At 50.1% G+C, this 14,207-nt stretch overlaps 1 protein-coding gene across 2 annotated transcripts in view; it reads left to right on the top strand.

The window, feature by feature from the left end:
- Positions 1-14,207, top strand: part of WDR70 (WD repeat domain 70) — a 344,582-nt gene that overhangs the window by 150,042 nt on the left and 180,333 nt on the right. For both annotated transcript variants that reach the window (XM_069745936.1, XM_069745937.1), the window contains one exon: positions 2,961-3,094. In XM_069745936.1, the coding sequence (XP_069602037.1) occupies positions 2,961-3,094 (134 nt within the window). The remainder of the gene's footprint in view (positions 1-2,960; positions 3,095-14,207) is intronic.

Raw genomic sequence — 14,207 nt, 5'->3', positions numbered from 1 at the left:
GTGAATGGAGCCGTACTGAGTGTGCAACCACCCCTCCTATACACTGTGAATGGAGCGGTAGTGAGCGTGTGCGACCACCCCTCCTATACACTGTGAATGGAGCGGTAGTGAGCGTGTGCGACCACCCCTCCTATACACGGTGAATGGAGCGTAGTGAGAGTGTGCGACCACCCCTCCTATACAAGGTGAATGGAGCGTAGTGAGAGTGTGCGACCACCCCTCCTATACACGGTGAATGGAGCCGTACTGAGTGTGCAACCACCCCTCCTATACACAGTGAATGGAGCCGTACTGAGTGTGCGACCACCCCTCCTATACACTGTGAATGGAGCGGTAGTGAGAGTGTGCGACCACCCCTCCTATACACGGTGAATGGAGCCGTACTGAGTGTGCAACCACCCCTCCTATACACTGTGAATGGAGCGGTAGTGAGCGTGTGCGAGCACCCCTCCTATACACTGTGAATGGAGCGTAGTGAGCGTGTGCGACCACCCCTCCTATACACGGTGAATGGAGCGTAGTGAGAGTGTGCGACCACCCCTCCTATACACAGTGAATGGAGCGGTAGTGAGCGTGTGTGACCACCCCTTCTGTACACAGTGAATGGAGCGTAGTGAGCGTGTGCGACCACCCCTCCTATACACTGTGAATGGAGCGGTAGTGAGTGTGTGCGAGCACCCCTCCTATACACTGTGAATGGAGCGTAGTGAGCGTGTGCGACCACCCCTCCTATACACAGTGAATGGAGCGGTAGTGAGCGTGTGCGACCACCCCTCCTATACACAGTGAATGGAGCGGTAGTGAGCGTGTGCGACCACCCCTCCTATACACTGTGAATGGAGCGGTAGTGAGTGTGTGCGAGCACCCCTCCTATACACTGTGAATGGAGCGTAGTGAGCGTGTGCGACCACCCCTCCTATACACGGTGAATGGAGCGTAGTGAGCGTGTGTGACCACCCCTCCTATACACGGTGAATGGAGCGTAGTGAGCGTGTGCGACCACCCCTCCTATACACAGTGAATGGAGCGTAGTGAGAGTGTGCGACCACCCCTCCTATACACGGTGAATGGAGCGGTAGTGAGCGTGTGTGACCATCCCTCCTATACACGGTGAATGGAGCGTAGTGAGCGTGTGCGACCACCCCTCCTATACACGGTGAATGGAGCGTAGTGAGCGTGTGCGACCACCCCTCCTATACACAGTGAATGGAGCGTAGTGAGAGTGTGCGACCACCCCTCCTATACACGGTGAATGGAGCGTAGTGAGCGTGTGTGACCACCCCTCCTATACACGGTGAATGGAGCGTAGTGAGCGTGTGCGACCACCCCTCCTATACACAGTGAATGCAGCGTAGTGAGAGTGTGCGACCACCCCTCCTATACACGGTGAATGGAGCGTAGTGAGAGTGTGCGACCACCCCTCCTATACACAGTGAATGGAGCGGTAGTGAGCGTGTGTGACCACCCCTTCTATACACAGTGAATGGAGCGTAGTGAGCGTGTGCGACCACCCCTCCTATACACTGTGGAGCGGTAGTGAGTGTGTGCGAGCACCCCTCCTATACACTGTGAATGGAGCGTAGTGAGCGTGTGCGACCACCCCTCCTATACACAGTGAATGGAGCGGTAGTGAGCGTGTGCGACCACCCCTCCTATACACAGTGAATGGGGCGGTAGTGAGCGTGTGTGACCACCCCTCCTATACACGGTGAATGGAGCGTAGTGAGAGTGTGCGACCACCCCTCCTATACACAGTGAATGGAGCGGTAGTGAGCGTGTGTGACCACCCCTTCTATACACAGTGAATGGAGCGTAGTGAGCGTGTGCGACCACCCCTCCTATACACAGTGAATGGAGCGGTAGTGAGTGTGTGCGAGCACCCCTCCTATACACTGTGAATGGAGCGTAGTGAGCGTGTGCGACCACCCCTCCTATACACAGTGAATGGAGCGGTAGTGAGTGTGTGCGACCACCCCTCCTATACACTGTGAATGGAGCGGTAGTGAGCGTGTGCGACCATCCCTCCTATACACGGTGAATGGAGCCGTACTGAGTGTGCGACCACCCCTACTATACACGGTGAATGGAGCGGTAGTGTGTGCGACCACCCCTCCTATACACGGTGAATGGAGCCGTACTGAGTGTGCGAGCACCCCTCCTATACACTGTGAATGGAGCGTAGTGAGCGTGTGCGACCACCCCTCCTATACACGGTGAATGGAGCGGTAGTGAGCGTGTGCGACCACCCCTCCTATACACAGTGAATGGAGCGGTAGTGAGAGTGTGCGACCACCCCTCCTATACACGGTGAATGGAGCGTAGTGAGAGTGTGCGACCACCCCTCCTATACACGGTGAATGGAGCGGTAGTGAGTGTGTGCGACCACCCCTCCTATACACTGTGAATGGAGCGATATTGAGCGTGTGTGACCACCCCTTCTATACACAGTGAATGGAGCCGTACTGAGTGTGCAACCACCCCTCCTATACACTGTGAATGGAGCGGTAGTGAGCGTGTGCGACCACCACTCCTATACACTGTGAATGCAGCCGTACTGAGTGTGCGACCACCCCTCCTATACACGGTGAATGGAGCGGTAGTGAGTGTGTGCGACCACCCCTCCTATACACGGTGAATGGAGCGGTAGTGAGCGTGTGCGAGCACCCCTCCTATACACGGTGAATGGAGCGATATTGAGCGTGTGTGACCACCCCTCCTATACACGGTGAATGGAGCGTAGTGAGCGTGTGTGACCACCCCTCCTATACACGGTGAATGGAGCGTAGTGAGCGTGTGCGACCACCCCTCCTATACACTGTGAATGGAGCATAGTGAGCGTGTGCGACCACCCCTCCTATGCATGATGTCTGGGGTCCGGCAGGTGGACCTTGTCACGTACTGGTGATATTTATTATGTGACGATGGGTGGTATACACTGTTGTGATATTTGTCTCTTCTAGGTGTCCGCTCTGGGCTTGGACCCTTCAGGCGCTCGTCTGGTCACCGGCGGTTATGATTTTGACGTTCGGTTCTGGGATTTTGCAGGGATGGACGCTTCCCTCCAGGCATTTCGATCTCATCAGCCTTGTGAATGGTAAGTAGAGTAACGCTACGCTGTGGTCCGCCATCTGAGTCCTGTCAAAGGGCTTTAGACTCTTCTGACTATTTTGAGACCTGACTTCAAGGAGTTTGTCTCATGATAGAGATCATACTTGATCAGTTGACATAAGAGCGAAGGCATCATGGCTGTGCTTGGATAGCCAATGGCTCATGATGGATGGACAGAAGCCCTCATTGGGTCACTAACACCTGAATCTATTGATGATTGAGGATCAGGCCATACCCACAAAGTATTGGCTGTGTCCTTTTGACGCATGCTGTATAAAAAAAACTCTGCCCTAAAGGTGGAGTCACCAACAGCATTCGGCTCAATGTGACCTGACGAGCAGTCAGATCAGGAAGAAATAGTGCACCGCATCTGCTCTTCTGCTGCTTCAGTCTCTTCTAGTTGAGATCAATGTAAAAAGTTACATTCTTCTCCTTAAATGGACTCCTTACTACCAAAGTGTGAGTACATGTGATGGAGGAGTTGGGGTGGCTTTTCTGCCACTAATTTTTGAAAGTAAGGAAGTTGGGAGGGTAAAAAGGAGATTATACTGGAGACAGATTAGACGGGGACGGTTCTGGTGTAAGAGGAGGGAGAACCAGCTGTGACTACGGTGGGAGGAGTGGAAGGAGGACCAGCTGTGACTACGGTGGGAGGAGTGGAAGGAGGACCAGCTGTGACTACGGTGGGAGGAGTGGAAGGAGGACCAGCTGTGACTACGGTGGGAGGAGTGGAAGGAGGATCAGCTGTGACTACGGTGGGAGGAGTGGAAGGAGGACCAGCTGTGACTACGGTGGGAGGAGTGGAGGGAGGACCAGCTGTGACTACGGTGGGAGGAGTGGAAGGAGGACCAGCTGTGACTACGGTGGGAGGAGTGGAAGGAGGACCAGCTGTGACTACGGTGGGAGGAGTGGAAGGAGGACCAGCTGTGACTACGGTGGGAGGAGTGGAAGGAGGACCAGCTGTGACTACGGTGGGAGGAGTGGAAGGAGGACCAGCTGTGACTACGGTGGGAGGAGTGGAAGGAGGACCAGCTGTGACTACGATGGGAGGAGTGGAAGGAGGACCAGCTGTGACTATGGTGGGAGGAGTGGAGGGAGGACCAGCTGGGACTACGGTGGGAGGAGTGGAAGGAGGACCAGCTGTGACTACGGTGGGAGGAGTGGAAGGAGGACCAGCTGTGACTACGGTGGGAGGAGTGGAAGGAGGACCAGCTGTGACTACGATGGGAGGAGTGGAAGGAGGACCAGCTGTGACTATGGTGGGAGGAGTGGAGGGAGGACCAGCTGTGACTACTATGGGAGGAAAGGAGGGAGGACCAGCTGTGACTACTATGGGAGGAAAGGAGGGAGGACCAGCTGTGACTACTATGGGAGGAAAGGAGGGAGGACCAGCTGTGACTACTATGGGAGGAAAGGAGGGAGAACCAGCTGTGACTACTATGGGAGGAGAGGAAGGAGGACCAGCTGTGACTACCGTGGAAGGAGAGGAGGGAGGACCAGCTGGGACTACGGTGGGAGGAGTGGAAGGAGGACCAGCTGTGACTACTATGGGAGGAAAGGAGGGAGGACCAGCTGTGACTACTATGGGAGGAAAGGAGGGAGAACCAGCTGTGACTACTATGGGAGGAGAGGAAGGAGGACCAGCTGTGACTACCGTGGAAGGAGAGGAGGGAGGACCAGCTGGGACTACGGTGGGAGGAGTGGAAGGAGGACCAGCTGTGACTACTATGGGAGGAAAGGAGGGAGGACCAGCTGTGACTACTATGGGAGGAAAGGAGGGAGGACCAGCTGTGACTACTATGGGAGGAAAGGAGGGAGGACCAGCTGTGACTACTATGGGAGGAAAGGAGGGAGGACCAGCTGTGACTACTATGGGAGGAAAGGAGGGAGAACCAGCTGTGACTACTATGGGAGGAGAGGAAGGAGGACCAGCTGTGACTACCGTGGAAGGAGAGGAGGGAGGACCAGCTGTGACTACTATGGGAGGAGAGGAGGGAGGACCAGCTGTGACTACTATGGGAGGAGAGGAGGGAGGACCAGCTGAGACTACCATGGGAGGACAGGAGGGAGGACCAGCTTTGACTACCATGGGAGGAGAGGAGGGAGGACCAGCTGTGACTACGGTGGGAGAAGAGGAGGCAGGGCTAGCAGTAACTACCCTGGAAAGAGAGGATGGCCAGCTGGAACTACCTCGGAAGCAGAGGAGAGCCAGCTGTGACTACTGGGGGAGGAGAGGAGGGAGGGCCAGTTGTGATTACCGTGAGAGAAGTAGCCATGTTTTTCCCAATCTTGAACAACCCCTTTAAGGGAAGCACTATTCTGCTTACATTAAGGGGGAGAGGGTCTTTAAGTGAGTTCTAAGCCCATTAGGTGGTTGCAGTGTTTGCTGTGTTTTCTTCTCCTGACCCCATCGCGTTCTGCTGGCTATCCTAAGATCAGATTAATTCTTATCCGTATTAATGATAAAGATGAATATTGGCGTAGAAGAGATCCCCGCGCAGTGACCCTCACTCCTGAGGACCCTATAAGCAGCTGTATGACCTGAATGTCCTGTTCTCAATGAAAGCAAATGTAATATGTCCTACAAAAGACCCCCCATAACTACCATGTACTCCATGTGCCTGTGATTCCATGCAAGAGGATGATTTATTGAGAAAATTGGAATTTTGTGGGTGACCACCCATGAGGAGCAGACCACTGTATTGAGTTTAGTAGTCATAAACTGCTATTAATCAAGGACCTCCCTGCTGGCATTATAAGATTAACGGCTGCCGAAAAACGAATCCCTACCTCGCCAAATCTCCATCCTGCAGATTCAGACCTACTGTGCAGGAAAGAAAAGGTTAATGAGGGAACGATGCAGCGATACACACGTGATAATGAGAAAGAGCAAATAAAAATCTAAAAATTAAATGTGATAAATGTCAAAAATTGGCATCAAACCCTTTCCTGTTATTGTCTCTGCTTGTATGTCTGCAGATGTCAGAACCTGCCTTGTTGAAATGTTGCAGTGAAGCAGAGGTCCTCATACGTTGTTTTTCTCCATGTTTTTCGGCTTTGGGCGGCGCTTAAAGGAGTTGTCCAAGATTAGAAAAACATGACTTCTTCCTTCCGGAAGCTGTGCTACGAGTAATAAAAAGAAATAGAGTAAAAAAATAAAAATTAAAGAGGAGATTAAAAAAAATAGGTAATAAGGAAGTGACAGGTGGCGATTCAAGCGTATACGCCACTGATGTGTATACTTGAGTGTATGTGAGGACCCTCCACTCTCCACACGACCGGCAGAGAAGGAGTAGGCACGCCGTAGGATTCACCATTCATGGCAAGCTCTGACTGCAGAATCTGACTACACTGGGTTTGTTTGTAGTCTGTTGCCATGGAGACATAGAATTTTATCTAGGAGTTGCAGAGAGAACACAGTAGGAGATTTTGCAAAGTTGTTTCATTTTTCACTAACCATGCTTTGGGGAGTTACACAGTTGGACTTTAGGCCCCATGAAATACATGGCATGTCGGTGCTAAAGTTACAGGGATCGTTGTGCCTTGCCTGCTACATATAAGGCCGGTTACATAACTGGTTGTAAGCCAAAGCTTTGCCTTCATGGAGGAGTGTTTTTTTTGGGGGGGAGGGTGAAGATCTGTATGACCATACTTGTCCCAGAGAGAAAAAAAAAATCAACCCGGCGTGTGATAAGGCAGCGTAAAGCAGTTGTATTGCGCTCCCGCCAGCTTACGGGAACATCCGAGCCGGGGACGCTGCCATGCTATTCGGAGAATTCGCTTTCAGGAACATTTTGTTTGCTTATGTCCTGTGAGCGTAGCACATACCATCCACGTCGTCTGCATCGGCCTGCAAGGCACAGCGCTGGCTCAGTGCTAACGTGCAGCTCTCGCTGGCACTGATCTGCAGTAATAAGGGTAACGGATGGTATCGCTAGGATGTATCCTCAACTTGGACCCCGCCAAGGTTCCTATTTGAAGCTCCCGGCCTCGCGCTTCAGTGCCGCTCCAATCACGTGGTTGCACGGCCAGGTGGCCGGGAACACCGCTGTGCAAGGTAAAAGTGCAACAAGTCCACCCCGGACCCCTGTCTATGAGCAATGAATGGGCATGTGAAAAGGAGCAATCATCTCACCTGTCCAGGTGCCCGGGGAAATACTCCAGTAATGGCAACGGTCCAAGCAGTAGCCGGCACTCACATCTTCCTAAAAGCGCTGCCTTATCGATCCAATAGTATAAAAGGCACAAAAAATGGTTCAACGCAACAGCACAAAGATTAAAAAGGCTGAAAAGAAATATCCAGGCAACATGTTTCAGACCCGCATGCAGGGGCGGACTGGGGCGGGTGGCAGGAATGCATGTGCCCCCCGGGCCGGTGCCTGAGCAGCTGCACAGGGCCACTGGAAGACCGGCAATGATTTTACTACATAGCGCACCGGCCCTTTAAATGGTCCTGTATGCGCGCATTCAGTTGCCGGCTCTGACAAGGGCCGCGGCGGCCGGCGTCAGTGCGGGTCATGGGAGCAATGAGCAGTGCACAGCCGCGGTCCTTGTTCCTGCCGCGGTGCTTGTTCCTGCCGCGGTGCTTGTTCCTGCCGCGGTGCTTGTTCCTATCGCGGTGCTTGTTCCTGCCGCCTGCGTGTGCTGAGTGTGCTCGTCTGCTGCTGCCCTTGCCAGCGCGGGCAAGCAGGAGACCCCTTGTGCACACGGAGATGGCGCACGAATAGACTGGCGCGCGAATAGGGCGCCTCCACCTGTGTTTGACGCTGGCTGGCCGGTACCAGCGTCAGAGAAGACTGCTCAGTGCTCACCAATGATGCCTGCGGCCGGGATCCTCTACCGCCGACGCTGGGACCCGACCCACCTCAGCCCTTATCCTACCGACCTCCCCCCATCTCAGGGACCTGGGTAAGTCCCAAGATGATTTTTTAAAATGTGTATATACAGTAGTTGCACCTATATAATGTGTGAAGACTGCTATACATACATTATATAGGTGATGCTGCTATATATAATCACTGTATCACCTATATAATGTATGTATAGCAGTCTATATACATTATATAGGGAATGCTGCTACTGATGTGTATAGATTTATATAGGTGACACTGCGGTGTGTGTGTATATATTTATATACACACATGTATATTTATATACACACCCGTACATACAGTATATACACAGCAGTATCATCTATATAACGTATATACACATCAGTAGCAGTATTCACTATATAATGTATATAGACTGCTATACATACATTATATAGGTGATACAGTGATTATATACAGCAGTATCACCTATATAATGTATGTATGTATATATATATATATATATATATATATATAGCAGTCTATATACATTATATAGGAAATACCGCTATTAATGTGTATATTCGTTATATAGACAATACTGGTGTGTGTGTATATGCACACACACGTACATATATACACGGCAGTATCACCTATATATAACGTATATACACATCAGTAGTAGTATTGCCTATAAAATGTATATAGACTGCTGTATATACAATATATGTGATACTGGCTGCTTCTGTATATAATGATAGTATCACCTATATAATGTATATACAGCAGTCTATATACATTCTATAGGCAATACTACTACTGATGTATATATTCGTTATAGTTGACACTGCGGACGGTGTATGTATACACACACACACACACACACACACACATACACACACACACCCAGCAGTATCACCTATATATAACGTATATACAGTAGCAGTATCTCCTATAGAATGTGTATAGACTGCTGTATATACATTATGTAGGTGATACTATCAATATATACAGCAGTAGCAGTATATATAATGCGTATATAATGTGTATCCAACATTTGCAGTATCATCTGTATAATGTATAGACTACTTCATATTCGATATATAGGTGATACTGCTGTGTATAGTCGCAGTATCTATCTAATCGTCTAAGGGTCACTTACGTCTGTTTGTCTGTCACGGAAATCACGGTCACGGCCGGCCGCGACCAATCATCGACGGGCACAGTCCAGCCACGAATTGGCCCCCTCCCTACTCCCCTCCAGTCACTGGCCCAATAGCGGTTTAGCAGTCCATTAAACGGACTGCGTTACACCGCGGCATAACACGGTGTAATGCAGTCTGTTACCGCTGTTATTAACCCTGTGCGACCAACTTTTTACTATTGATGCGGCCTATGCAGCATCAATAGTAAAAAGATCTAATGTTAAAAATAATTTAAAAAATCTTGCTATTCTCACCTTCTGGTGCCTTTCCTGCTGCTTCTCGCGACGCTCCGGTACCAAGAATGCATTGCGGCAATGACCGGAGATGACGTAGCAGTCTCACGAGACCGCTACATCATCACGTGTTATTGCCACAATGCATTCTTGGTACCGGAGTGTCGCGAGGAGCATTGGTAAAGGCCTGGGCTGGATCTGGGGGCCGCCGGAAGGTGAGTATATAACTATTTTTTGTTTTAATTCTTTTTTTAACAGGAATATGTTGCCCACATTGCTATATACTACGTGGGCTGTGCTATATACTACGTGGCTCTGCAATATACTACATGGCTGTGTTATATACTACGTGGGCAGTGTTATATACTACGTGGGCTGTGCTATATACTACGTGGCTGTGTTTTATACTGCATGGGCTATGTTATATACTGCGTGGCCCGTGTTATATACTACGTGGTCTATGCTATAAACTACGTTGGCTGTGCAATATACCACGTGGGCTGTGCTATATACTACGTGGGCTGTGCTATATACTACGTGGCTCTGTGCTGTATATTACGTGACTGGGCAATATACTACGTGACTGGGCAATATACTACGTGACTGGGCAATATACTACGTGACTGGGCAATATACTACGTGGCTGGGCAATATACTACGTCGCTGTGCAATATACTACGTGGCTGGGCAATATATTATGTGGCTCTGTGCTGTATATTACGTGGCTGTGCAATATACTACATAACTGGGCAATATACTACGTGGCTGGGCAATATACTACGTGGCTGGGCAATATACTACGTGGCTGGGCAATATACTACGTGGCTGGGCAATATACTATGTGGCTGGGCAATATACTATGTGGCTGGGCAATATATTATGTGGCTCTGTGCTGTATATTACGTGGCTGTGCAATATACTACGTGACTGGGCAATATACTACGTGACTGGGCAATATACTACGTGGCTGGGCAATATACTACGTGGCTGGGCAATATACTACGTGGCTGGGCAATATACTACGTGACTGGGCAATATACTACGTGGCTGGGCAATATACTACGTGGCTGGGCAATATACTACGTGGCTGGGCAAATAACTACGTGGCTGGGCAATATAGTACGTGGCTGGGCAATATACTATGTGACTGGGCAATATACTACGTGGACATGCATATTCTAGAATACCCGATGCATTAGAATCGGGCCACCATCTAGTATATATATATATCTATAATTAGTCTAGAGATGTTTATATAGTATGGCGCTATGTATATAGTGTACAATTCACACTATATATACACTGCCACATCTCTACACTATATAATATTTACACCGCTCTATATTCCTTAACACGGTATATAATATGCATCTGTGTATATAATAGAATGTAGTATACTGTATATACTCGTGTATAAAGCCGAGTTTTTCAGCATATTTTTTGAGCTGAAAACGCCCCCCTCAGCTTATACACGAGTCATTGTCTCAGAAAGATGGAGGGGGAGCAGCGGGTCACAGAGGCAGGAGCCGGTGGCTGTGGCTAAAGCCTGTGCCGCTGCTAAAGAGAAATGAATATTCACTGCGCTGGCAGTGAATATTCATTTCTCTTATAGCGTGCACAGCTGCCGGCTTCCAGCACACATCCTACTTACCTTCCTTGCGCGCCCTCGCTGCATCTCGTTTCTGCGCCAGCAGCTCTTCAGGCCGAGCGATCATGTGTCCTCCGCTCATTATGGTAATGAGTATTCACCCCTCTCCACTCCCATAGGTGTGGGTAAATATTCGTTACCTTAATGAGCGCGGGACACGTGATCACCCGGCCACAGGAGCTGCTCGCATCGGAATGAGATGCTGCGAGGGCATGCAGTGAAGGTAAGTAGGATGTGTTTTTGTTTTTTTTAATAGGAACCATGCATACAAGAACAGGGATAAGGAGCCATGCACACAAGGACGGGTATAAGGAGCCATGGAGGCAAGGACGGGGATAAGAAGCCATGCAGACAAGGACGGGGATAAGGAGCCATGCAGACAAGGACAGGGATTAGGAGCCATGCAGACAAGGACAGGTATTAGGAGCTATGCAGACAAGGACGGGGATAAGGAGCGATGCAGACAAGGACGGGGATTAGGAGCCATGCAGACAAGGACGGGGATAATGAGCGATGCAGACAAGGACGGGAATAAGGAGACATGCAGACAAGGACAGGGATTAGGAGCCATGCAGACAAGGACAGGGATTAGGAGCCATGCAGACAAGGATGGGGATAAGGAGCCATGCAGACAAGGACGGGGATTAGGAGCCATGCAGACAAGAATGGGAATAAGGAGCCATGCAGACAAGGACGGGGATAAGGAGCTATGCAGACAAGGACGGGGATAAGGAGGGATGCAGACAAGGACGGGAATAAGAAGCCCATGCATACAAGGACGGGGATAAGGAGCCATGCAGACAAGGATGGGGATAAGGAGCCATGCAGACAAGGACGGGGATAAGAAGCCATGCAGACTAGGATGGGGATAAGGAGCCATGCAGACAAGGACGGGGATAAGGAGCCATGCAGACAAGGACAGGGATAAGGAGCCATGCAGACAAGGACGGGGATAAGGAGCCATGCAGACAAGGATGGGGATAAGGAGCCATGCAGTCAAGGACGGGGATAAGAAGCCATGCAGATAAGGATGGGGATAAGGAGCCATGCAGTCAAGGACGGGGATAAGGAGCCATGCAGACAAGGATAGGGATAAGGAGCCATGCAGTCAAGGACTGGGATAAGAAGCCATGCAGACAAGGACCGGGATAAGAAGCCCATGCAGACAAGGACGGGGATAAGGAGCCATGCAGACAAGGATGGGGATAAGGAGCCATGCAGACAAGGACGGGGATAAGGAGCCATGCAGACAAGGACGGGGATAAGGAGCCATGCAGACAAGGACGGGGATAAGGAGCGATGCAGACAAGGATAGGGGATAAGGAGCCATGCAGACAAGGATGGGGATAAGGAGCGATGCAGATAAGGATGGGGATAAGGAGCCATGCAGACAAGGATGGGGATAAGGAGCCATGCAGACAAGGACGGGAATAAGGAGGGATGCAGACAAGGACGGGAATAAGAAGCCCATGCATACAAGGATGGGGATAAGGAGCCATGCAGACAAGGATGGGGATAAGGAGCCATGCAGACAAGGATGGGGATAAGGAGCCATGCTGACAAGGACGGGGATAAGGAGGGATGCAGACAAGGACGGGAATAAGAAGCCCATGCATACAAGGATGGGGATAAGGAGCCATGCAGACAAGGATGGGGATAAGGAGCCATGCAGATAAGGATGGGGATAAGGAGCCATGCAGACAAGGATGGGGATAAGGAGCCATGCAGACAAGGACGGGGATAAGGAGCTATGCAGACAAGGACGGGAATAAGGAGGGATGCAGACAAGGACGGGAATAAGAAGCCCATGCATACAAGGATGGGGATAAGGAGCCATGTAGACAAGGATGGGGATAAGGAGCCATGCAGACAAGGATGGGGATAAGGAGCCATGCAGACAAGGACGGGGATAAGGAGGGATGCAGACAAGGACGGGAATAAGAAGCCCATGCATACAAGGATGGGGATAAGGAGCCATGCAGACAAGGATGGGGATAAGGAGCCATGCAGACAAGGATGGGGATAAGGAGCCATGCAGACAAGGACGGGGATAAGAAGCCATGCAGACGAGGACGGGGATAAGGAGCCATGCAGACGAGGACGGAGATAAGGAGCCATGCAGACAAGGATGGGGATAAGGAGCCATGGATACAGGAACGAGAGACCCTGATTAATTGTTAGAAAAGTAGCGGACTCTATATTGGCCCATGTGGCAATGTTTTGGATCCATAACTGAACATTTCTCTGATATGGAAGTGAAATGTTGCCACATGGACTAATAAAGAGTATAAAAAAAATTGGTTCCATTTTCTTCCACAAAACTGGTACAATTTTCTTCCCACTTGCTGTCCGTGTGCAGTCGTTTTTTTTTTTTTTTTCTCAGCACAGCAGATGTTGCAGTCCGATACACGGCGAGTCAGACCATTGAGGAGATGGAGAAATGAATTTCTCCTTCTCCTCCACATCTATGCTGCGAGAGCATTGGAGCACGGACACTTGGCTCACGCTCACAGCAGAGCAAGAGCCGGGTATCGTTGGCATATCACATCCGATTCCATATTCTAGTGTGATTCCACCCTAAGCCCACGTTCACATGGTCAGTATTTGTTCAGTATTTTAATCAGTATTTGTAAGCCAAAACCAGGAGTGGGACAATCCAGAGGAAAAGTATAATAGAAACATATGCACCAATTCTGTATTTATCACCCACTCCTGGCTTTGGCTACAAATACTGAGGTAAAATGCTGACCAAATACTGAAAGCGTGGCCTTATCTGTATTGTACTGTATATCTGCACAGTACCACTCCTCCTGTCCTGTATATATACACTGCACAGCACCACTCCTCCTGTCCTGTATATATATACTGCACAGTACCGCTCCTCCTGTCCTGTATATATACATTGCACAGTACCACTCCTCCTGTATATATACACTGCACAGTACCGCTCCTCCTGTCCTGTATATATACACTGCACAGCACCACTCCTCCTGTCCTGTATATATACACTGCACAGCACCACTCCTGTCCTGTATATATATACTGCACAGTACCGCTCCTCCTGTCCTGTATATATACATTGCACAGTACCACTCCTCCTGTATATATACACTGCACAGTACCGCTCCTCCTGTCCTGTATATATACACTGCACAGTACCACTCCTCCTGTCCTGTATATATACACTGCACAGTACCGCTCC

This window comes from Ranitomeya imitator, chromosome 1 (genome assembly GCF_032444005.1).
Source record: "Ranitomeya imitator isolate aRanImi1 chromosome 1, aRanImi1.pri, whole genome shotgun sequence".
NCBI lineage: Eukaryota > Metazoa > Chordata > Amphibia > Anura > Dendrobatidae > Ranitomeya > Ranitomeya imitator.
Note: the sequence above shows the minus strand (reverse complement) of the source record. Positions and strands in the feature narration are given on the sequence as shown.